The sequence below is a fragment of the Vipera berus genome (assembly GCF_964194415.1).
Source record: "Vipera berus genome assembly, chromosome: 2".
NCBI lineage: Eukaryota > Metazoa > Chordata > Lepidosauria > Squamata > Viperidae > Vipera > Vipera berus.
The window spans coordinates 62,478,976-62,505,964 of NC_138203.1; the positions used below are offsets into that span (position 1 = coordinate 62,478,976).

The window sequence follows — 26,989 nt, forward strand, 5'->3', positions numbered from 1 at the left end:
CAGAATAGAAGACTAGCTAGGTTGTTATTGTGAAAGGTATTTGAAAGTCTTTTCATTCTTTATTGTTTTCTATAAAGTAAAAGGAATTATACGTTTAAAAAACAACAACACAGACACAAGCAGGCTGGTTAAGATACTATTTGCTGACGAACAGATGATAAAAGTTGGTTTATTTTTATTTTTTATTTTTTTTATTTTATTAATATTTCTATACCGCCCTTCTCCCGAAGGACTCAGGGCGGTGCACAGGGCAAGAATAAAATACAAAGTTACAAATATTAAAAGAAGATTAAATTGTTGCCCATTAAAACAATTAATACACTACATTTATAAAAACCCCAAAAATACAACAATAAAAATACAAAAATAAAAACCCCACCAATCCCCCATCAGGCCAGGCCGGCTTGTTCGAACAAAAACGTCTTCAGATCGCGGCGAAAGGAGCGAAGATCGGGCGCCATCCGGAGCTCTACCGGTAACTGATTCCATAGTTCCGGAGCGCCCACAGAGAAGGATCTCCCCCTGGGGGCCACCAATCGACATTCTCTGATCGGTGGCACCCTGAGGAGACCCTCTCTGTGGGAACGCACAGGGCGCAGGGAGGTTGATGCTGGCAGCAGGTGTTCCCTGAGGTACTCCGGACCCCTGCCATGTAGGGCTTTAAACACCATTACTAGTACCTTGAATCTCACCCGGAAGACAACTGGTAACCAATGCAGCTCACGGAGCAGAGGTGTAACATGGGAGTATCGGGAGACTCCCAGCACAACTCTCGCGGCTGCATTCTGTACCAGTTGGAGCCTCCGGGTGGTCCTCAAGGGCAGCCCCATGTAGAGAGTGTTGCAGTAATCTAGACGAGAGGTCACGAGCGCATGAGTGACTGTGCATAAATCATCCCGGCTTAGATAGGGCCGCAACTGGTGCACCAGGCGAACCTGGGCGAAAGCCCCCCTAGTCACAGCCACTATGTGGTCTTCCAAGGTGAGCCGTGAATCTAGGAGGACTCCCAAGTTGCGAGCCCTATCTACAGGGGGTAATAATTCACCCCCCATAGTAAGAGGTGGAATATCCGAATAGACCCGGGATGAAGGTATGCAAAGCCACTCAGTCTTGTCGGGGTTGAGTTGAAGTCTGTTCCTCCCCATCCAGACCCGAACCGCCTCCAGGCAACGGGCCATCATGTTGAGGGCATCACTGGGGTGGTTTGGGGTAGAAAGAAAAAGCTGGGTATCATCAGCATACTGATGATACCCAACTCCAAAACCACGAATGATCTCACCCAGCGGTTTCATATAGATGTTGAACAGGAGAGGCGAGAGGACCGACCCCTGAGGAACTCCACAAACGAGAGACCTCGCGGTCGACCTCTGCCCTCCTGTCAACACCGACTGCGAACGTCCCTGGAGATAGGAGGAGAACCACTGTAAAACCGTGCCTCCCACTCCCAATCCCCTGAGACGCCGCAGCAAGATACCATGGTCGATGGTATCGAAAGCTGCTGAGAGGTCTAATAGGACTAGAACAGAGGAATGTCCCCTGTCCTGAGCCCTCCAGAGATCATTCACCAGCACGACCAATGCCGTCTCTGTGCTGTACCTGGGCCTGAAACCCGATTGGTACGGGTCTAGATAATCCGCTTCATCCAGGACCAAAGGGAGCTGATGCGCCACCACACTCTCAACAACCTTCGCAAGGAAGCGAAGGTTGGAGACCGGATGAAAGTTGTTCAATACAGCTGGGTCCAAGGCAGGCTTCTTGAGGAGAGGCCTCACCACCGCCTCTTTCAAGATGGCAGGGAAGATACCCTCACTCAAAGAAGCCGATATAACTGCCTGGAACAAGCTGCGCGTCCTCTCCCGGGCTGCATAAACCAGCCAGGAAGGGCACGGGTCCAATAAACATGTGGTGGAGCTCAGCCTCCCCATAATCCTGTCCACTTCCTCCAGAGTCACAGAATCAAACTCCTCCCAGGTAATATCGACAAGACCGCCCATGTCCTGATCGTCAGACTCTGCCCAGTCAGAGTCCAGACCGGTCCGAATCCGAGCGATTTTGTCCGACAGATGTTGGTTAAACTCCTCGGCACGACCCTGCAAGGGTTCTTCCCTCACCTCTTGATTCAGGAGGGAGCGAGTCACCCTAAACAGGGCGGCCAGGCGATTATCTGCGGACGCGATAAGGGTAGCGAAGTGGTTAGACCTCGCCTCCCTTATCGCAGCGAGATAAGACCTAATATAGGCTCTTAGTCGCAATCAGTCGGATTCGGATCGGCTGGATCTCCAACCGCTCTCTAGGCCCCGTCTCCGACGCTTCATCTCCCGGAGCTCCACGGAAAACCATGGAGCTCGACGGGATCTGCACCGGGTCAGGGGCCACAAGGGTACAACTCGGTCAAGAGCCTCAGTGGCTGCCCTTTCCCAGGCTTCCACTAAGGCATCTGCCGAGCTGTGAGCAAAGGAGGCAGGTGGGGACCCCAGCGCCGCCTGGAACCTCTCGAGATCCATTAAGCGTCTGGGGCAGTACCATTTAATTGGTTCCACGCACCCACGGCGGGGGGTGGCAAAACAGAAGACCAGCCGCAGGAGATGATGATCGGTCCATGACAGGGGCATAACAATTGGGGAGCCCCCACCAAGATCATCTAACCATCGTCCAGATAAGAAAACTAGGTCAAGGGTGTGGCCTCCCTCATGAGTCGGTCCCGAAATTACTTGCATCAGGTCCATGGCCGTCATGGAAGCCATGAACTCCCGAGCCAACTCAGATGATCCTCCCAGCGATGGTAAATTAAAGTCCCCCAAAACTATAAGTTTCGGGAACTCAATCACCAACCCAGAGAGGACATCGAGAAGCTCAGGCAGGGCTGCTGCTGCGTGACTAGGCGAAAGGTACACCAGCAGCAAGCCCAACTGCGCACCAGGGCCGCATCTCAAAAAGAGAGACTCACACCCGACTATCTGGGGGACGGTGGCCTCCCGCGGACACAAGGTCTCCCTCATAACAACAGCCACACCCCCACCCCTACCCTGAGCCCGAGGCCAGTGTAGCACCCGGAAACCTGGTGGGCAAAGATCAACCAGAGGAATCCCGCCCTCTGGGCCCAACCAAGTCTCCGTGATGCAAGCCAGGTCCGCCCGCTCACCCTCGACCAAGTCGCGGACGAGAGGAGCTTTATTAGCGACCGACCTGGCATTCAAGTACACCAGCCGGAGCTCAGGAGGCTGCACATCCTCACTCCCGGGACCTCGGGGCGGAGCTAGAGGGTCGGAGTGCCTCACCGCTTGTAAGCAGCGGAGAGGCGTTCCCTGAGATCGATACGGCCCTCTGCTCCTAGACCTGCTGCCATTCCCTGACGTCGTGGGAATAGGTAATCCCATGACCAGCCCTGGGGCCCCAGAGGCAACCGACCCCCGCTCCTCTCCCCCGCGATCTACCTCGGCACTGGCCTGAACAGAGGTTGTTGGACTGCCCCCCTTGTCCAAACAACCAAAAGGAGTACCCTCCCACCTCCCTAACCCCCTAAAGAATTTTGACAAAAAACTAATCAGGGGCCTCTTGTTGGGTTTACGTCGAAGGCCCCTACCCCTGCCCAGCCATCTCTCAGGGTCCCAATAAATGGGCCCTTCCTCGAGATTATAAGAAGCTGGAAAGGCGGGTCGCACCCAGGAAGGGGGAGCACCCCTGAGGGTGAACAAGTCCGTGAAAGAGTATTTAAGAGAAGGCATAAGGAGCAGTCCAGATAGAAGGCAGTCCATGGTTGATAGTCAGTAAGGAGGATCTAGACAGAGGATAAATAGGTGTCCCAGACCTCCGCCCAGCCGCTGCCACTCAGCTGGGTGAACCCCCCGGGCAGGTCGACTACCGTCCTCTCACGACGGCCGCAGAACCAATTCCCGGGGGGGGGGTGGTCTGAAACAACCACTCTGGATATAGCATGCCCCATAGAGCTCTCACCTCTAGGGGCAGCAGATGTAGGTTCAAGCCACCCTCTCACAGTGGCTAATACCCAGGATCCTCTGAATCCTTTGGGGATGCTGTGTAAAGGACAATGCACGATAGTTTGTAAAGGCAGGAGTAAAGTAACATAACAAGCCATCATAATCTGGTCCGCTAATGGCCAAGTCCCCCGCTGCTCCGCCATTCCAGGAGGTTGTACCTGACCACAACTCCATGGGCCCTCAGTTCTATAGTCATTGGGGCCTTCCAGAGTGTGATCAACAAAGTCTGACTCCCCCAAGTCTACTGATTTCCCCGGAGCCCCCTCAAAATCCAGCGGCACCAACCAGATCACAACGGGTGAGACGGAGAGTGTAGGTCTTCCAGGATCCTCCGGAATAACCAGGATCCACAGGGCTCCACTGGGCTCCACCGGGGTTAACCGGCTAACCCAGGAGCCTTCGGGGCCACCAGGAACAGTGGGGGTGCCAGACCATCTGGAGCATGCAGAACAGGCCGAGGAGAAGGCAGGTCGGCCATAACACCACTGCCGAGCCATCGGGGCCGCTGCCACTGCCGGAGCACCACTACGGACGCCGTCGCCGCCATCCCCGTTGCCACTGGAACACCGCCAAAGCCGCAAACAATCCAGGGGAGGCCATCGCCGCCGCCGATGAAAAGCGGGCCGAAAAGGCCCAGGCGGCAGCGGGACAAACGGTCCGAAAGAAGCAGGCCAGACCGCAGCGGTCGATAACAAAGTGGCCCAGAACGGCCCGGGAGCAACGCTGCCGCCGCCGCCGTCGCCGTCGCCATTGAAATGGGCCGAAAGCGTCGTCGCTGACATAGTCAAGAGCTGAGCCAGGCCGGCCAAAGCAACGGCCCAAAGCGGCCCGCAAATGTCTCCGCCGAAGACGCCAACAGTCGGGAGGCATCCAAAGATGCCGGCTCCGTCGCCGCTGAAAACACCGCCGCCGGTCGCCGAAAACGCCAGACGCCGCCGAAGGAAGCTCGGAGGTTGCCCGACGCAGCGGAAAAGCACCGCGAACATCCAGCCCGGCTAGCAGCAGACCAACAGCCCAGCGGAACGCCGACCAGGTTAGCAGGCAGCAAAAAGCTTTGTCCAGCTGCCTAAATCATTGCCGCTACACTTCACCCCAACCCAGAGGGTATAAAGCACCCCTGAGGGGCTCCTAGGACGCCTCTTTTCTAGGACTTGCAGAGCTCAGCCTAACACGACCGCCTGCACGTCCACCATCTTAGTCTTTCTATGCTCCTATATTGTCCTGAAAAGTCATTTTGGTCACTAGCTCCCTGCAAGAATGTGGACTTCAAATGAAATAAATAACTCCAAATAATTTTATCTCCTCGATCCCAACTTCTTCTTTGTCAGGTCAGAAGTCTTAGGTTACAGGAATTTTGGTTGTCTGGAAGTGCCCTGAATTTTTGCCAAGCCATGTTTTGCTGCTAATGGCAGTCTTGGAACCAAGCAAAATATGTTTAACCAGCCAAGCATAACTTCATAGCATAGCATGACTCCAGCTGTCTGCATAATTTTGTTTTTCATGGCACAAAGCCATTCACACAATTAGCCTTAAACAAAGTATGTTTTGGCATAATTTGTTCTTCTGTACAAAAGCACATACAGATTCAGAATCTGTCATAGGTAAACAAATTCATATCTAATTCACTGAGGTTCTTTATTTACATGACCTCTAAAAATGAGGTAATTAAAGCATCATTGAGCCATAGGATACATTTGTAATGGTGTAATACTTAACGTGGCCTTAATTAATTGGAATAAAATTATCTTTAAACATTCCATTCTTCAATTGATCAATACATCAAAAGTGAACTCAAAGTCTTACTTCAAATGGAAGCTCCATTAGTTCTAAATTTCCAGACAAATCAAGTTTTTCAAGATTCTCGCAGTTTCCCAGTTCTGGAGGGACAGTCTTCAAACGGTTAAAACTTACATTCAGCTCTTTTAGGTTTTTTAAACAACCTGTCAAAATAAAGTGAGTTAAAATTAGTTAAGCAATAATTCAATTGAGTGCAACAGCAGGAAAAGGTATGGTCATGGAGTCCTGATTCCATGATTAAAATTAATTAGAATTGTTACCTTTTTCTTTAAAAAAGCCTTATTTAATTAAACAAAAGTAAAAAAGAAATACAAAGAATAAGACACTACATATGTATATGAAGTCTTATACATGTATATATCTATATAAGGATTTACATAATGTGTCAATAAAGGATGATCGTATTTCATTATAATTGTCCATATATAATTTACATTGTAAGCAACTTGTTCATAAGTTAGAAGAAAGTTTAAGTCTTTAATTCACTGAGTAATTGGGGCCATAAATTTATCTTTCCAATATTGAAGAACAAGTCTTTTAGCAATAAATAAGTCATGGAGAATTCATTTTCATTGTCAGCCATTAATTTTCATGTATCAGGTACATTGTTCAAAAGCATATGGAAATCTGAAATTATTACACCCTGAGCCAAAGTCAAATTAATATGTTCAATGACTCCTTCCCAGAATATAGCAGAAATGATCGCAGAAATATCCTGATTCATTAATTCACCATGTTTCATTAATTCCTTTTGTTTATAAATGCAAAGGGATCCAATTAGTTCAAAATTATTTTGTTATTGTTGTTGAATAGGCTGTAATCTAAATTCTATTGTAATATTTGATACTAAGATTAACACAGTTACCCATCTAAATGTACAAAATCCATTCCACTCAATCTATCTAAAATTTGCTCTTTAGATTGCTTTCTCAATAACAATATTTATAAATAACTGCAAAGTTTTGTTTTATAAGTTAGTGATAGCTTTGAGCAAGCTAAGGAACTCTGAAGCTGATCTAAGACTGTTACCTAAACACAGTGATTAATATTTATATATATTTATATGTAAGGGTGTAGGTATATAAATATGTTGTATATAGCATGTTTATATGTGTGTTATGTATGTGTACACTTTTGAGAGCAAGCAACAGAATTTTATTTTTAATGTTTACTAGTATGCCCACAGTAAAAAAGAATGACAATAAAGATTATCTTATCTTATCTTACATTTTAGAATGCACTCCTGTGGTCTGTAGGATAGTGTTGTTGTGCTCCACAGAATTAAAGGAAATCATTGCAAGTGTCACAGCAGGCATCAAAGTAGCACAATCTATTTTTCCACAGTGACCAATTTTTATAAGTATTAATCTGATCATTTCTTAAATCATTGTTAAAATGCTGACTAGTTATTTAGAAATGCCTATTAAGGGTATACGGAGGTTGTTGTTTTTTCTCCTCTCCTGGAAAAAAAAAACCAATGCCAGATATCTTTATGAATGCAAGATGGAGGTTGCTTTTTAGTTTAAAGTTAGCTTACTTTTAAAATCCATGCAAGAGAGAATTGAAATATAAATCATATGTTTAATCATAATATTAGCCAATCTAAACAATATGTTCTTGGGGAATTTGGAAGTGGACTACTGTAAAGCTCTTTGATATATTTGTCCTGAAAGTTTATTTTAAATTCTTTGCTCTAAATATAATTGTTTGAATGATTATGGATCTTTGGGGAATTATGCAAGAGGTTCAGATATTGGCAAAACAGTGAGTTAATTCACTCTTGGCTTTTCCTCTCTCTCTCTCTCTCTCTCTTGGTTCACAAATTGTGACACGGCTTCTGCGGCGGCTTTCAAATTTCAAAAATGAGACAGTCCCTGCCTTGAGGCTTACAATCTGAAAGACATAATACACATTCCAAGAAAAAAGGAATGGGAAAGGGTGGAAGGGAACAGGAATACCCAGTAGAAATACCAGAGAGCTGTATGCAACGAAATTTCATTTTGATGTATGCCAATTGGTGTACATTCAAAGTGACAATAAAGTTATCATCATCATAGAAGTTCTTACTTGAAATCGGATCACTGCTTAATTCCAGAAGAAGGCTTGGGTAAAAGCACTAACATGATTCAGTCAATGCCTTCTAGGATACAAAAATATTGTTTTCCAAACATTTGGCGCACAGCCTCATCTTTTCAGTGTAGCTGAAATTGATTCACATATGTACATGCACTTTTGCAGCTTTTATTAAGGAACCAAGGAATGCTTACTGTGCCTCCCTTAACAACTCAGTTTATAATAGCTTTTGTAAGATTCTGCTTGTTTTGTTTGCTTTTTTGCTCTGATAAAATCAGGACTACCGTTATTTGTCAGTAACCGGGTGTTAAAGCATTGTTATTTCTTTGAGCCTTTCAATATGTGTTAATTGGGATTTTTCTTGAAGCCATACACTATGTATTTTTCAATGACTTAGGGTTTCCCCCCCCCCCGTAGGCCACAGGACTCTTAGTAATTGTGTCCCAAACCACAACTCAAATAGCACATCTCCTTTCTTCCTTTGTTTCTCAATGGCCAGCTTTCATAGTGAAAGTTAACACTGGAAGATTTGTTTTAAGTATTGTGATGTTTGTTGTCACTTAAACACCCTTTACACTATGTTGTCTAAATTTGACATTGCCTTTCCTCCTAGGGCTAATCCCACTTTACAACTCAAGCACTTTAGGCCACTTTTATCAATTCTTGAACTCAGTAAAACGAAAGCAAAATCTTTACTTCTTCATTATCAGCTATAAATCCTCTAAGCATGTACCTGTAGGTTAACAGTACAGCAGCTCTATCTTCTTAATACTTAACATTAGCTGCACTTTTCACCAACCATGATGGAAATTTGGGGCTCAGTTATGCTTATGTATTTTTCTTTTCCACAGTGTATGCCTGGCCAGGGTTGGATACACTACAGGTTTCTTTGATTAAACCAGGGGTCTTCAAACTTGGCCCTTTTATGACTTGTGGACTTCAGCTCCCAGAATTCCTCAGCCAGCGTGCCAGGCATGCTGGCTGAGGAATTCTGGGAGCTGAAGTCCACAAGTCATAAAAGGGCCAGGTTTGAAGGCCCCTGGATTAAACAATGTAAGTCTAGGAGAGAAACAAGGTTGAAGAGGAACACCATAATGAATAGATAACCCTACAATTCTGTGAGCATGAAGATGACGAAGATACACTCAAAGATTTGCCTTCCAAAGAAATAACCAGACAATTGCCTGTTTTCTCATTGGCTGAGAGTGGATAAAGGTTCAACCTTTTCCTTAGACACGTAGAGCATACATATTTTATTCATAATTGCTTTCCTGGAATGCTTTTGATAACAGATGGACATTTAGATGGGGGAAAAAGTGTGTGAAGTGCCACAAGGCCAGGCTATGCTATGCTTGCCTAGAGAAGAGGGATAGCTTCACTCATGAAAGGATGGATACCAATTGGCAATGTTGAAGTGTACAATGTGAATCTACTTGGCTACTTAGATAAAGCATGGCTTATATTTAAACTTATATTCTTGTTGCAGGTGAAGAAGGAGAGTGCAAAACTTGGGTTGAAACTTAACATTAAGAAAACCAAGATCATGGCATCTGGCCCTCTCAATTCCTGGCAAATAGATGGGGAAGAAATGGAGGTAGTGACAGATTTTATTTTCCTGGGCTCCAAGATCACTGCAGACGGGGACTGTAGCCAAGAAATTAAAAGACGCTTGCTCCTGGGGAGGAAAGCCATGGCAAATCTAGACAGCACACTAAAAAGCAGAGACATCACCCTGTCAACAAAAGTGCGTATAGTCAAGGCTATGGTCTTCCCAGTTGCAATGTATGGCAGTGAAAGTTGGACCATAAGAAAGGCTGAGCGCCAAAGAATTGAGGCCTTTGAACTGTGGTGCTGGAGAAGACTCCTGCGAGTCCCTTGGACTGCAAGGCGATCAAACCGGTCAGTCCTAGAGGAGATCAATCCTGACTGCTCTTTAGAAGGCCAGATTCTGAAGCTAAAACTCAAGTACTTTGGCCACCTAATGAGAAGGAAGGACTCACTGGAGAAGAGCCTAATGCTGGGAAAGATCGAGGGCAATAGAAGAAGGGGACGACAGAGAATGAGGTGGCTGGATGGAGTCACTGAAGCAGTAGGCGCGAGCTTAAATGGACTCCAGAAGATGGTAGAGGACAGGAAGGCCTGGAGGAATGTTGTCCATAGGGTCGCGATGGGTCGGACACGACTTCGCAGCTAACAACAACAACATATTTAAACTGCTTATTTCTATCTTGAATAAAAAATGAATAAAAGATAAAATCTGTGCTTCCATTGTGAAGAAAAAGCTAATAATAAACTAGTAAGAGAGGACATAGTACCCTCTCTATAACTGCAAAATAGCATAATGTTTCCATCATGCCCAAATCAGTGTCTCTTCATATATTAATAGTAGTAAAATTTGATATATTTCAAAATTACATTCACATCTTTACACTTTATTTTCTCTAAATCATATTAACAAACTTATGAATATTAAAATACTGAAATCTCAGAAGAGCAAGCATATATCAAATAGGTAAGTTTTAACTCCATCATTTTACATTTCAATACGTTGACGGCCAACTGTTTTTAAACATTCTCTGAGCTGTCCAATAAACATGAAAAATAATCTGTTCCTATCTAGTTAGATCTTATAGACAGGCAGAAGCTACTGAAGGCAGGCAGACTCATAAATAACCATGACCCAAACCGTTAAAGGCTTTATAGATTTCAATCAGCACCTTGAAATGCATCCAGAAGTCAACCAATGACCAGTGTGGCTCACAAAGAGAAAGTGTCATGTGGGCAAACTAAGATACATTGATTACTTACCCCAATTAATTTATCATGTGATTATTCTGTCAATGACTCCAGACACCAATCCAGTCACAAATGTTGACTCATTCAATCAGCAAGACCATCACCACCACATGCTCTATTTCTTACCTTCAATTGGCATTCAATCAGAACTGCCTGCTGCTGCTACTACTACTACTATCCAGGCCACAGGCCCGTCTCGATAGTATCTGAGGTCCAGGTTTCCAACTAAGACTGACAAACTGCAACTTGCATTGACCATGTCACCATGTAGATCTTTGGTCATTCGGGTTTTTTTCCCACGTAGAATTGGAGGTATCAGGGCAACGTTTCGACGAAATCTCATCCGTCATCCTCAGGCTGGTGGCTTCAGCTTCGTTCTTCTCCCAGAAGAACGAAGGATGACGCATGAGATTTCGTCGAAATGTTGCCCTGATACCTCCAATTCTACGTGGGGGAAAAACCCAAATGACCAAAGATCTACATACAAGCACCCGCGAAAACCTCAGAAAACAAATATATATATACACATACATACATATACATACATACATACACATATATGAAAATTGGTGATAGCCTCTCACATGCTTGCTTCATAAACTGGAAGGCAACTAAAATGGAGATTCAGGAATTACTTCAGAACAGAAGTCACTATTTGAAGACCACAGTGTGCTAAGCAATATATAAGACAAATCTGGCGTTTTACAAATTCCATTACACTATAAGTTAAGGGAAAAAATATTTCTAACTATTAGGAACTTTTATATGTATTTGGAAAACATGACTTTGTGAATTCCAAGTGAGGATCAATTCCATGTAAACGTGTTTTGTGTGGAACTATTTTTTCTAGGGAATAAAACATCAAAATTCATAAGAAGCAACTTTTGTTTGGTGTTCATTAAAATTAGGTGAGCACACTAACAGACAGTCCTTGCTTAATATCTACTTGTTCAGTGACTGAAGATACAGTGGCACTGAAAAAGGGGGATTATGACAGGTCCTCATAGTTGCAGCTGGTGCAGCTTCCCCCCTGCCCCGTCATGTGGTCACAATTTAGGTGCTTGATAACCTCTTGCAGTTACAACATAGCTGCATCCCACAGTCGCATGGTCACCATTTGCAACCTTCACTACTGGCTTCACAATAGCAAAGTCAATAGGGAAGCTGGTAGGAAGTCTACAAATGGTGATCCTGTGCTGATGGGATGTTGTGCCCACACAAGGTTTGCCTAACAATGGCAACTGGGATTGCAGTCATGTGACATTGCCTCTGATGAGTACATTGCTTACTGATGGAGTTCTCACTCCTAGTTACCATTGGTAAGGACTGCCTTTAGTTTGGAGATTTTTAGCGTGGTTCTGATTTAAATAATTCATGATACAACATTGCTATCAACAAAAATAATATACCCATTAAGAAATAAACAATAATAAAAAATGTTATTGTTGTGAGCTATCAGATTAGAAATAGTCAAAAGTAATAATCAAATGTATTTTCTGTGGTAATTTCCAATCTAATAATATTTTGTTTTTAATTAGTAGCGCAATCATCCCTGGGTCACAATTTATTCTCATTTCTTTTTAATCATTTTTTTAACCTTAAATCCCACAATTAAACCACAGCTTTTAATTTTTAATAGGCAATGGCTATTATCATTATAGCAAGAAATAGGAAAGCTGCATAAGAGTTCCTAAGTGGATGTTCAAAGAATTATAAGTAGAGCTAATCATAAATCCATTTTTACAACTTCCTTTAAAAGATTGGAAGATTCTTGCCATACATACTAAGAACTGAGGAATGCCTATAATGTAGGACGGTTTCTGTGCTGCCATATTCTGAGCTGTTAGGATGTCATGTTGGGTTTTACCCACCATTTTATCTTAAGGGGTTCAGTCATAAGAAAGAACAGCAGGTCTAGACAGAGCAATGTAGAAAGGAAAATGAATCCCAGAAACTAAAAGGAATGGTAACTGTGGAAAGGACTACATAAAGAACCAAGTCATCTATCAGCCAATTTTGCCGGTAACTTATCTCTGGATCTCAAAGTAAAATGTCTAGTCATCAAAACAACTGCATACAAACAACAACAAAGGGAACTTGATTTTCCTGGCTGCTCCAATGCTGTGCATTTTCTAAAAGATTCATTGTCCCTTTTTAAAAGTTTCCCTCATGATTCTGCGAGAAACTACTTTTCTTCTTCCGTATCTTTGTTCATTTTTTTAAAGAGTTCAGAAAATCTGTTTTATTCTTCCTTTTTATTAATTTTTACAGAGCACTAAGCAATTAGGTGGCTGGTTTGTCTTGGATTTAGTCTGATGTATGGTCATATCCATTATGTCTTAGCATTACTGCAAACCATTAGGCCACTAACCATAATGAGTTTTGGTTTTGACTTAATGTGATGTGCAGATTAGACCTTTGGAACAAACACTATTTAACCTCCAAGAATTAAACTTTCACAGTTACTTAGTAGCTTTATAGGCCGTTTATGTATGACATGTAAGGGCTGTTTCAGACTGATATGCTTCTTCTATCTAAAATAAATTATATTACTTGAACCTTGCCCACCCTTGGGGCATTGACTTTACATCACATAAAATATTTCTATTTAATGTGAAGGACGGCGATTTTGAAAGGGCTGGCAGAACTTTAAGTCGTTCCACTTCTCTAGCAAACACACCAATTTGCTTTGGGAATAATGTAGTTCATTGTAGTAATTTTTATAAACTCCACTATCAGTTTTTCAGAAACTCTTCAAGGGAAACGTTTTTATATGGCAAATCACCCACATGAATCTCTATCATATGTATGATTTTTAAAGAGAAGGAGAAGGACCACTTGAGATAGATTCTAATTTGGTGAATTATTGCATTTTTATCTTATTCTCCACTGCCACCTTGTGGAACACATAAATCAATTAAGTCTGTTTCGTTTCAGCTCCAAGATTAAAGAATACCGATAAGAGAGGAACTCAATTTTTGTTTTTTACTCATAAAGTCATGCTTTTTACTCAATAAAGTTATTCTAATGTGCTTTGCTTCTAGTATGCTCACAAGACATGGATGCTTGTTGGCAATTATCTTTACAAAATAAAATGGACATACACAAATTATTTCCACCGTTATTGTTTTAAAAATTGAGGATCAAAACTGGCAGCAGACTTTAAAACCAATAACCAGAAATTGAAAAAAAAGATCCTTAGAGATCTTAGGGATTATTCAAGAAGTCCCTCCAAAGTACAAAACAGGGTACAGTTTTATTTCAGTTTGCCACTCTTGTACCTTTTTTTAAGAAAGAGATAAAATGTCCTAAAATGTTTCAAAATGTATGTATGTATGCATGCATGCACAAGCATGCATGTGTGTTCATTCAGAAAGAGAGAAGTTTTACTCACCTATATTTTGGGTCTTTAAATCATGATGGCATCTCCTGATTCCTACTTTAATCTCCTGATTCCTAGATTAATGCTCTTGATTTGATAGAGTCCTTTGTTCCTATATCCTCCCCATGCAAATATCTTCAAGAATTGGTAGTTCTTGAAAGTGTATGTCACAGAGGGAAGTACTTCTCTCACTGACTTCTCAACTATATATCCCACTTTAACTAATATAATTTTGGGTATTCGCCCTCTTGCACAAATCACAGGAAGAATATGCCATAGCAACCTCACTTTTCTGCCATCTACTCCTGACGTTGCCTTCCTCTCAACTCCAGCCACACTGCATCTGTTTAATGCTAAAATAGAGTTTTTAAGCAAGTGACATACCATGGCAGATCTACTGAATCTGTATCTGATGTGTTTCAGAAGCAAGTGACCCTTGGGGATGAGATTATCTCAGCCATTGACATTCTTCTCAAGAGCTATTCGGCTTCACAATGCAAGAACATCTCATTCTGTCCAACTGGGTTCTCCCCTAGAATTCCAGTCTCTAAGTCAGTCCCTGGCTCAGAGATATAGATCAACATGAGCAACAACTGGCCAGCAGTGGCTGCACCCTTCCCAAAAACCAATATAGGTTCTGATTGATCTAGCTATTGGTGTCTAGGGATTCATTAAACTGACTTCCTCCCTCAACTAGAGGTGATCTTCAACTGATGACCACAATTGAGCCCCAAATTTTTGTTGCTAAGCAAGGCAGCTGTTAAGTGAGTTTTACTCCATTTCGTGACTGTTTCAGCCATGGTTGTTAAGCAAATGACTACAGTTAAGTGGATCACGTGAATCTGACTTTCCCCATTGATTTTGCTTGTCAAAAGCACCCTAAGGAAGGTTGCAAATGACAATCCCTAGGGATGCTGCATCCATTGTAAATACATGCCTGCTGCTAAGCACCCAAAGTTCGATCATTTGACTCTGGGAATGCTGCAACTGTTGTAAGTTTAAGAACTGATCATAAGTCACTTTTTCAGTGCCATTGTAACTTTGAACTGTCATTAAACAAATGGTTGTAAGTCAAGGACTACCTATATGTATAGCATACTTTAAGGGGAAGTTGAGTCCCCTAAGGTAGCCCCCCCCCCAAAATCAAATCCTTTTCCACTTCTCCCTGTTCTACCCCAATGAGTGTGGAAGGGCTAACCTGAGTCTCTTCTTAAACTAAGAATTCTAAGAGATTTAAGATTGATGATGGTGATGAGGAGGAGGAGAAGGATGGTGTGTGTGTGAGAGAGAGAGAGAGAGAGGGGGGGGGAGAAATAAGAAACAAGAAATAAGAAACAAGAAATAAAAAGAAAACCAATTTGGTGTAGTGGTTAAGGTACTGGCTTAGAAACAGGGGTGGGATTCAGCGGATTCACACCATGTCAGCAGAACTGGTAGCTAATTATTTGTTGCCCAGGCCCAGAACGGACTTTTGGAAGCAGCATCCACACAGAGAACAGGTTGTTCACATATTTGAATCCCACCACTGCCTAGAAACCAGGACACTCTTGAGTTCTGGGTCTGCCTTAAACACGAAAGCCATCTACCGTATATACTTGAGTATAAGCCGAATTTTTCAGCCCACTTTTTGGGCTGAAAAATTCCACTTCGGCTTATACTCCAGTCAACAAAAAAACTTACCGAGGACTTGTGCGCGGCCAAGGCTTTGGTGCTTCCGGGATCGCGCGCACCTCTCCCAAGCCACCGCAGTCCGAGACCTGCAGGTCTCCGTTCCTCCGCGCCCTGCCTGCCTGCTTCTTTCAGCTGTCTGCCCATCAGCTGTCCATAGGGATGCTGCAAAGCTCTCCTTCTCTAGGCCTTGGACTCCCTCCTGGCTGAAGAGTAGATGAACCAAGCCAGCAAGGAGACAAAATGTTTCTGCAGCTGTTTTTCCTCTGAAGGTTTTTTTTGTTTTTTTTTTAAAGTAATCTCCGAAGGTTATGCCAGAAAATGGAGGACGCTGGGTCTTTGCAAGCTTTAGCTGTCCGCCTGGCTGCCTGAAGGCCGCCCTTTTCAGGCAGTCTGACAGACAGCTAAAACTTGCAAAGACCCAGCGTCCTCCATTTTCTGGCACAACTTTTAGGGATTTATTATTATTATTCCTACTACTACTATTACTACTACTACTACTTCAGGAGTAAAAAGTTGCAGAAAAAAATTCTCTCCTTACTAGCTTAGTTCCTCTACTCTTCCATCTGGAGCCAAGGTAAGATTTTAAAAAGGGATATTGGTTGGAAGGCAGAGGGAGAGTTTAGTTTTAGCATCTAAAAAAAGGGGGGGGGGAAATCAGCGAGTACATCCCAACCAGCTTTTTATGTTTTTGTTATTGAAGAAATATGGGGGAGGGGGAGGGGTTCTGGGGTGGGTTGGGGAGGGGATAATATTGTAACTTCAATAAAAATTTTCAATAAAAAAAAAAGAAATATGGCTTTCTGGGGGAAGGTGGGGAGGGCGTTAAGGAAGGAAAGGGTTTTTGGAAGCTCGTCCTGAAGCTGCCTTTTGTGCAAGGGGCCTTTTCTCAAAGCCTAGAGAGGCAGCTTTGTTGCCTCCCCGTAGACAGCTGATGGGCGAACACCAAAAGCTCCAAAGGGCTAGGGAACTAGTCCCAGAACACCTTGGTAGGAGGAAGGGCAGAGGCAGAATTGGGAAAGAGGTAAGACAGGGTTTTCCTTCCCAGATGTTTCTCTTTGGCAAGACAGCCAGCTGTGCTGAAGCCCAGTATCTGGGGGTGGGGGAGACCTGAGGCAGGCGGGCTGGTGCTTGCATTAGGCCTCCCAGGATCCCAGAGGCTTGCAGAGCGCGGATCCAGCCTCCGAGGCATGCAGAACGGCGGATCGGCTTATACTCGAGTCAACAACTTTTCCCAGTTTTTGGGGGTGAAATTGGGGGTCTCGGCTTATACTCGAGTCGGCTTATACTCAAGTATATACGGTAAGTGATTTTTGGGACAGTCATTCTTTCTCAGACCAACCTACCTCACAGAGTTGTTGTAGGGCAAATATGAGGTATGTTTGCCACCTTGTGTTATATATTTTAAAAGTTGGGATAATAAATAAATACTGTCTTCTTTCCCAGGACTTAAGGAATGCTTCTCTCTTGATTGGTTTCATAACGGTTTCTGAATATTGGCTTCAAGGCAACCTCTCTGGTTCTCTGTTGGTGGATATTTTCCTGTCAGCAGGTGAGAATTGGTGGGAAGGAAGAAAAGAAAGCTGGGATAATCTAACAATTACTTTTCATAATGTGCCCTGTCCACTGTAAATAAGAGCAGCATTTTCCAGCATCAGGCCTGGGCAGGATATGGGTCAACTCATCAATTGTTACACCAGTATAGTTTTCTGCCAGTTTAGTCACAGATAGTTGGCACTTTAATTTAGCCATAAAGAAGAGTCCCATATTTGTTTCAGAAGAAGCCTGAAGGATCTATCATTTCAGGAAATGGATCTAGCAGGTGGCCCTGATGGATCAGTTATAAAAGAGTACATAGCTGTGATGCAAAAACATCGACCTTGTTCCCGTCTTGTGAATTACAATCCTCCCATTCAGTTTTTTTTCCCAGACTGTTACCTATAGATAAACCCTGGGGAGTTGTAGCTTCCACATGTGTACAATGCCAGGATTGTGAAGATTGTGATTTCACATTATCATATGTGAAAATATGCATTTATAAAATGTATCCCCAGGTTACTTTTTTTAAAAAAAACTTATTGATTGTGATGAAATGAACAGATATAAATGTCTAAGAAAAAAAGGACACCTACCAATTTCAACGGGGAGGTCTGTAATCTGATTACTGGATAATTCAAGAATTTTCAGTTCCTGAAACAAGGCAATGTAACTTGGAATGCTTGAGATCTTAGTATTGTTTACATGCCATTCTTTTAGGTATGTTTTCTCTCTCAGCCAATCAGGTAATTCCTAAGAAAAGAAGATTGGGGACAGTAAGGAATCTTTTGCAACAACAACATTTCTACCTTCCTCTCCTTCACAAAGCCATTTGAATTAAACCACGCTCATTGGCTATGAATGACATTTCAGTGCATGAAGCATTGCTTTTCCTTTTAACATACAGGAAGCCCTCAACTTACAACAGTTCATTTAGTGACCATTCAAAATTACAACAGCAGTGAAAAAAGTGCCTTATGATCATTTTTCATACCATTTCAGCATCCCCATGGCCATGTGGTCAAAATTCAGACACTTGGCAACTGACTCATATTTATAATGGTTACAGTGTCTTGGGGTCATGTAATCCCCTTTTGCAACTTTCTCACAAGAAAGTCAATTGAGAAGCAAGAATCACTTACTAACCATGGCAAGAAAAATCGTAAAATGGAGTAAAACTCACTTAACTAATGTCTCACTTAGCAACAGCAATTTTGGGCTCAATTGTGATTAAAAGTCGAAGACTAGTTTCTTTGTAAAGAAACATAGAGATGGGAGAACTGTCCAGTCTCAGGTCTCCAATATCTGCAATGTACCTTTAATTTTTCTTCTGAATAATATATCACAGATGAATTACTGATATGAATGTTCAGTGCAATTATTCAAAAATTAGAAGACAATTAGAGATATTGGAGATCTGTGATTGGAGAACCATCCCATCCCTATGTTCCTTTAAGAAGAATCAACATGACCAGTAAAAAAAGAGAAAGGATTAAGGATTTTGGGTGCAGGATTTCCTCCAGCACAGATCTCACATAACAAAAGCAAGCAAAAAACTTTTTCCTAAATGGCCATGTAGTAGCTGGGAGTGGGAGTTTATTTCAAGAAAAATAGTTCTAGACAAATATTGCCCCTCCAATCCAATGTGGATCGTAGATCTTCATTTTAAAAGAAATTAAAAATCAAATTAAAGATGTCCTTTGTTTTGCATAATTGACTCTTTTAGACACTTCCAACAAGGAAATTCACCACATTTTGAGAAATCACGACTTATTAGTGTACTATCCTGAGCAATTTATCCTGACAAATTTAAAAACAGATTTATAAGATTGCTTTCACCTTACAGAATTGATTATATTTTTATAGAAAATTCTAACAGCAAGGTTTTTTTTAGTGTATGAATATGCTCCTGTCTTTTGCTCTTGGGATATCTCAGCATAAATTACTATATCCAGATCTATTCAGCTAAGACTTTAACTTTCACTTGATAAATATTTAAATTAACAATAATCTCTGAAAAGAAATTAAGGAAGCAAAGCTAAAAGATATGCTCGTGTGCACTTACAATATCAGTTCGTGTTACATCCCCAAAATTGAAACTAACCCCTTGTTGGTGGGCATGCCTATGACTCTTTTTTCAGCTAATCAGATAACATTAATTGAAATGGCTTTGTAGAGATAATATTCCCTCAGAGTATTAAAACAAAACAAAACCAAGCAACAAACTTTTAACATTTGTAATGTAAATAAGAGAAGGGAAGGGAAGGCTATACAAACATTATTTTAAACATCTTTCCAGATTCTTGCTTACTACCATAGAAATAAATATAATTTATCAGAGTTTAGACCTATCAATCAATCAATTATTTTAGCTCTTGGCATACAAACCTTGAACTGTGGTTAATTTGTGATAGAATTTCAAATATGCAGTACTTCCTTTTGTCTCTGCTTTTTAGTCCCCCCATATTCTTCTATAATCTTCAGTACATAGATGCCTATAGGCAGGGCTTTTTTTTCTCATAGAACGCTCAGAACGGAGTTCCGGCACCTTTTTTGGATGGAACCTTGTAGGGTAGGCAAGGCGGGTTGTATGACATGTGTGAGTTCCGGCACCTTTTTCTTTTACAAAAAAAGCACTGCCTATAGGAAGCCAATCAGTTCCTCTCCACTGTCAATGAGGTAACTATTCACAAATTTTACAATGTCCAAACCTCATGGAACATGACACCCAATGAAGAGCAAATCAAGACAACTTATCAGGGATAAAGTTTAACATCCTGTAATGCCTCCCACCCATCCTGAAGGATGCCATGTTGTGAACACTCTAAGAGATGGCTCTGTTTAGATTGCTTGACACAAAAAAAAGAAAAAAGAAAAAAATATATGAGCTAGAGAAGGTATTATCAGCTGCTAGGACCCTGATGGCATGTCAAATGTATGAAATGTCACACACATTACTTTTAGCAACGAAGGATCCATTGCCCCACAGCCACTTTTACTGTTACCAAGCAATTGTGGGAAATAATAATATAGTGTTTTTCAATTTCTAGGAATGTCAGTTCTTCTGTTGCAAGAAGAAGCCATGGCATTGACCTCTGTCTTTCCTTGATGATGTGAGAAGATATCAAAGTTAATATCAATATTACAATCAATGAGAAGAAATCATACTGCAATGGATGCTGGGTTGCTAAAGATAAAATGGAAAATATGAAGGAGTTGGTGCACCTACATACTAAAATAAAACATACGCTTTGTCATTTACACAAAGAAAGAAAGGGAGAAGAGACAAAATTAATAACTAGCAAGGTTCAGACAAATTTAAATCTGTCCATTTCAATGGTCGCAAGCAAAGAATAAGCGAACAATTATTCAAATAATACAGTATACTTACTGTCCAGTGTTCGCCTGAAAGTTGAAAAATAAATTTGCTTCTTTCTTTGTCATTCAGCAAGGCAATCTTCTTAATCAGTGGTGAGTTCTTTTCAAGTTTATCCAAAATGCTGTTAGTATCTATGAAACCATTACTCAAATATGCAGCCTGTGGAATGCCTTTTCTTCTGCACTCTAGCATAATATCCCATTCTTGCCTTATCCTTAAAAAAGAACAAATGAAAGCATTTTCATTTTATTCCTGCTCCTCCCCCACCTTCCCCAAATTTGCAATTACATCAAATTCACCAAGAAAAGCTCATTAAGCACTCAAAGGAATTTGTATCTGTTCTTCTGCTGCTAAAGAGGTGACTTAAGGGCAGGGAAGAGAGAGCTCCTGTGCTTAAGAGACAGTCAGAAAGATGATCATCATGGTTACGCTGATTGGCTTAAGTCAAAAGATCTAAGGGATCACCACTTCTGCCAGAGGCATTTACATAAATTGGCATTAAGAAAGTGCAATCAGTTCCTGAGAAGTTCCAGGACATTTTTGAGATTGTTAAACTTTAATCCTCTGCACCCTTATCTACTTTGCCATATTAGTCATACATTATTTTAGTATTCTCCAAGCTTGGTGTCATCCAGAGGTATGAACTTGAACTCCTAGATTCTCATCAACAGATTTGGGGATTCTGAAACTCCACACCCCTGCAGGGCGCCAGGTTGAGAAAGTTGAATTATACTGATGTCAGTGGGTGATTGGTTCCTGCTTTTCATCCATCTCTGGGATTGAGTTAGAAAGCTGTTTTCTAAGCTATCCTTCCTTATCTTTATTTCTTCCCAAACCAATTTTATCCTGATATGTGCAGTAGCAATGTGAATGAAAGAGCTGTCAGTTGTGAGTAAACATATGAAGATTATTTCTTCCTTTATTAGGTGTATATATTGCCTTTCTGTACCAGGGACTAGACCAAAACACTAAAGGCATGCGGGTACATTTTCTAAGCAATTCTTAGGGGCCTAAAAGTCATTTAAACATGAGTCTGGAGTCACATAATCATGAAAGATGACCTTGTAGTAGTGCATTGCTGTTTCTGCTACACAAATTAAAGCAGCTGATAAGACCCAGCTGCCATTCTTGTACCTACTTTCCTTTCCTATTTCTACCCAGCACTTTGATACCAAAAGACAAGATGATGTTGTAGTAGCAGTTCTAAATAATAAGAGACAAAGGTCACTTTTGCAATAGAGCTTGCGGAGAGTCACTTTGCAAAGTGAAGGTCAGAGTGCAAAAGGGAATTCCTCCAAAGCAGGACAATGGTGAAGAGGTCACGCCGGCTTTACTGGGATAAGTGATCAAATGTCCTTCTAGTATTACTGAATAAAAATAGGCTTGAGAGAGTCAAGCATTCTTCATAAGCTATTCATAAGCCACAATTGCTGGCAAACTATAACAATTTAGAGAAAAGACTTAAATAAAAATACTACTAAAGGGAATGAACAGGTGGGAGGCAGGTTCTTGGAGAAAACATAACTATTTTCACAAGCAAATATACATTAGAAAAGAATAAACTGCAACTCCATTCAAAATCCGGCAATGCTTAGAGAAGAGAACAGGATCAAAACAATTCAGAAAGTGGTCACAAGAAGCTCTGGATTACTTTGCACACTACATATTTGCCAGAAATTTCATGCAATTCAGCCAAGTGAACCTGCTCTATGGGCTTTTTCTGAACACCTTCAGGATCTGACCGTTCTCTCAGTCGTGGAGGTGGAGAGGTTAATTGAGCCTGGGCAGCATTATTTTTTTACAGATGAGTTTGTCCTCAGTCGCTGTTTTCATTTGCTTTTTTGTTTGTGTTATGTTAACACACATATTTCAATCATCTACCATTATATAAATGTTTTAACTGGGTTTGCTACCCAGAGGCACCTAGGGGAGAGAGGGATGATATAAATGGCAATGATAAATAAATAATGAATACCCATCCCCAGTGGTTTGCAAAAATAAAGCCTTAACATAGTTCAGGTGGATTATAATTAAAACATGGGTCTAAGGTAACCTCCATGGAAAACAATTCACAATTGAGATGCTGTCACTAGAAAGCACCAGTCTTGCACTCCTGACAGCTGCTGCTTTTGTGTTGATCAGGGTTTCCAAGACACCCATTTTCTTTTTGTATGAGTATGCATGTGCCTTTGGGTCAGTGTTGACTACTGGACAAGTCTCTGCAATTTTCTTATAAAGATTTCAGAAATGTTTTGCCATTGCCTTCTTCATAGAGATAAGTTAGAATATAGGCCAAAAGTAACCTAGTTGGCATCATGGTCTCTTGCTTTCTGGCCTAATGCCTTAACCACTGTACCAAACTGGCTGTTTATCATAAGCTGTGGGCAATTGTGTATGTAAATACATAGGCAGCTTACTAATATATCCTATCTCACAGTCATTAAATGACAATTATGAGCAAAGTATTATTTTCAGTCACTGATGATCTAATTTTTGAGACAAATACATAATTCTCCACTTGTGTTCTTCTCTTTTTAGATTCAGTAGCTTTGAGAGCTTGTGCAGTATAATTATCAAGCTCTGTTTCCTTGGTAAACTATGGTTGGTTCTTGTAAATGTTTTCTTCATCAATTAATGGGCACTCTCAGATAATTTGTTGAAGAGGATACTTCAAAATAAGGTTTCCAGTTTGTAGAAAGATCAGCCAGGATGTGCAATGTCATCCTCAGAAGGACTTGCATGTAAGGGGACTTCCCCTGTTCAGGATGAGTGGTTATATGCTTAAGGATTATTATTTTTTAATTCCATTTATATCCCGCCCTTCTCCGAAGACTCAGGGCGGCTTACAAGCTTAGCAGTAGCCTTCATTCTATGTATATGCCTGCTTGTTAGGGCTTTCACACACACCCCAAGCGGCATTATTACAAAGTCAGCTTAATTGTCCCCAACAATCTGGGTCCTCATTTTACCTACCTCGGAAGGATGGAAGGCTGAGTCAACCTTGAGCCTGGTGGGATGCGAACCTGCACTAATTGCAGGCAGCTGGTGTTACTTAAGGAGGCATTAGCCCACTGCTCCACCAAGGCAAGTTACCATCCCTACTTTGGTCTCCTGAGACTTCCATATTGTACTTGCCACAGATTTAGACATAGGAATAATCTCCAGAGGACATCATTCAGGTTTCCTCTGATGTGCGGCTAGAATAAAATCAGTAAGATCCTCTTCAAAACCTCTTGATTCCATTTGTCTTTTGTGAATTCATTCTGTAGTCTCACTTTCTGTATCACATTTTATTTCCATCAAAATTTATTTTTGCTGCTCCTTGCTTTGAGGTTGTAGGAAGAAAAGTCTTCATCATGGTTCCTCCAAGTGGGGAATAAACATGGCAACTGCTTTGGGAAGAAGGTTGTAGTTTATTGCAGAGGAAAGCCAGACAGACAGATGGATCCAACAGAAAAAAAGGACTGACCACATGTGGGTGGTGGGTTTTTATACCCCTGGACTCTATTGTTTGGAGTTATTTCCTGTTTCAGGCTTTGTATTTCCTGTGTCACGTATTCTGTCCTGAATCTAGGGGTGCCCCTCTAGGAATCTTGATGGTTGTGGGTATGTCCTATTATGTCCCCTGCTTCCCTGGGGCTGTGGCTGATGTTGACTCTAGAGATCTTTCTTCCTAATCCCAGTTTCCTGACAAGATTATCACATCTGCATTCCTGCAGACTTGCTTTCTGCTTGGGACAGAGAGACTTGGGGGCAGGGTTGGTTTCTGCTTTTAAAATCCTTTAGGGAAATATATTCTGCCCTTTTAATATTTCCTTCCCTGGGGAGCTGACTTCCCACAAGGCTGAATGTAATCCTGTACCTCTTCATTGAGGAAATGCAAGTTGTAATAGACTGGAAATTAACTGTTATTTTATGTGACCAGCTATACTTTCTTTATCCTTCTGCGGCAAATAATTATGCAGGGGTTCAATTGCCTTTCATATTGGGTAGATACCTTGTCTCAGTTCATCAGTCTTTGCTAGGATGTCCACTGGTTCCTTCCTTGGCATCAAAACAGTGGTTTTAAGGAGTTGTGTTCAAATGAGCCCAGGAATGATTTTCTTTGGTTGCTAGTGGGGGCATCTAGCTCCTGTTCCAACACAGTCATAGATAACGGGGAGTACTTGGATGGCTGTCCATGCCTAACTTGCCAAGAAGTATTGAATGCTTATAATTAGAGGTGGTGTGGGGTTGTTTTCTTTGCTTGGAAGAGTTGCTTTTCTTTGAATACACACTTTGTAAAGCTATCAAAAGTTGCCAATCATATCTTCTGCAACATAACTCAGTAGGGTTATAGCCCATGTAACAATCATTAGCAAAACTCTTTTCTTACTTACAGTTTAGCAACCACTCCACTTGTTTAATTGTTTAAGATCAATTGAATATATTCTGCAGTTCAGAGGTTGCTTGGAAAGTAAATAATGAGTCCCTTAAATGGCCATTTCCCTTTGTTTCTCTTGATAAAAATGATGTTTAATGTTATTTGGTTTGGTTGTAAGAAATAGGAATTTCTTCCATCCCCTTGTAGGATATGCTAGATTTTAATCAAAGTGTTCAGCGCTCTTTTATTAATAATCAGGGTATTAGAATGTTTATCTTTGGGGACTAGTTCAGATCTTCATTATATGGTTTACCAAAACTTCACATACATATTTCAGCTCATCTACTTTCCTACTGATTATTGCCATTTTCTCAAATGTAGCTGTCACAGTTCCAGCAATTAAAAGACATTGTTCAGCCACAAAATCTTTTCATGGAGTTCTTGTAAAGTAATTTTGTCTCTTTGGGATGGTTTTTATCTAGTTCCTCAGCTTATTCTTTAGAGAATCCAGTACCATATAGATACATCAATCATCATTTCAAAAATACTGATTTAAAGAAGATAAGAGGATGCAGATTATCCTACATATTAGAGAGATGTTTTTGCTGCAAGGTCTCAAATTTATTAACAAAATTCCAAATATTAGAATCACTTAATCCACTTAGGTTACTTACAAGTTCCTTTGCTGTTAACCACTCATTAATTTTCAGTTGCTTAGATGATTGAAGATTTGTAGCACCAGACCTGGTCCTATGTCTCTTTTTCTTACCCATATTTAAAGCTGATAGTACTTATTAGCATTCCAAATCACATGTTGTCAGGGAGAGAAAGTTTTTCACTCTCCTTTGCAATTAAGCAAATAGTATGAGGCACAATAGAGAACAATAAACAATGCAAAATGAAAAGAGGTAAGAATGTCTAGCTGCTACTGACATCTTGTAAAAACAAACAATACTTTCCCAAGATGAAATTGATTAGAATTCTAAGATATTTTTTTTAAATGAGCAAACAATGGAATAAACCAATGCTGTAAAAGCTTGTTTTGCAACCAAATCACAAATGGGAATTTTTAAGCATTGTGAGCAAATTGTGAAATATGTCAAATCAAATTAATAATGTCTCTCTGTGCATGTGCTTAATGCATCTGAATCACTTCTGCTTGTCTCATACTCTTCGTACGATGGACCTGGTTTTCTAGATTGTACAGTATGGCTTCCTTTATAGCAGAGTATAAAAAGAAAGAGAGCACATTATCAGTGATTTTTCTTGTTGACTAAATGTATTTTTTGGTACTCAGATATGTTCCTGTTTCATCTGTGCTTTGAAGTCTTGAACTAATCTACTGAAGAAGATCAAATACAGTATGAACACTGATGATCTTCAATAGATTACCTCAAAATCTTCAAAGCACATACATCGTTTAATTAAGAGATTATACCAGGGGTCTTCAAACTTGGCCCTTTTATGACTTGTGGACTTCAACTCCCAGAATTCCTCAGTGAGCATGTCATAAAAGGGCCAAGTTTGAAGACCCCTGATTTATACAATGCTGGTATTCTAGTGCAGTTCTGATGCTAACATTGCATGGCATCTTTCAAAAATTTGGGACTGCAATTCCCAGAACTCCTCAATCTCACCAAACTCTCTGGACTTTGTAGAAGTAATTCAATGCATTTGAAGGGAACCAGGAACCTACTACAGGCAAATATCATATCACTTGTAATTTCCCTTCCCAAATATGCTTACAAGTCCTCTAGGATCACCAGTTATAGGTTTGGTGATGGAGACCAGAGAGACAATAATAAATATTTTTCTATCTACAATTGCAAAACAAAGGAAGTTGTACCTCCTGGACAGATGACAAGAGATATCTATTTTTAGTACTAAAGTAAAAACCTACCATTGATATTCCCAGTAAAGAAGTGAAGTGATGTGATGGTTAAGATATTAGTCTAAGAGCAGGAAAACCTAAATCCAGTGTCATATATGGAGATTCA

The 26,989-nt window shown here is 41.2% G+C and overlaps 1 protein-coding gene across 2 annotated transcripts in view; it reads right to left on the reverse strand.

Moving 5' to 3' along the window:
* LRRC2 (leucine rich repeat containing 2) overlaps nucleotides 1–26,989 on the reverse strand; it is a 90,514-nt gene that overhangs the window by 43,855 nt on the left and 19,670 nt on the right. For both annotated transcript variants that reach the window (XM_081316629.1, XM_081316630.1), the window contains 3 exons: nucleotides 20,642–20,843; nucleotides 17,847–18,003; nucleotides 5,802–5,938 (listed from right to left, as the gene is read on the reverse strand). In XM_081316629.1, coding sequence (XP_081172755.1) covers nucleotides 5,802–5,938; nucleotides 17,847–18,003; nucleotides 20,642–20,843 — 496 coding nt within the window. The remainder of the gene's footprint in view (nucleotides 1–5,801; nucleotides 5,939–17,846; nucleotides 18,004–20,641; nucleotides 20,844–26,989) is intronic.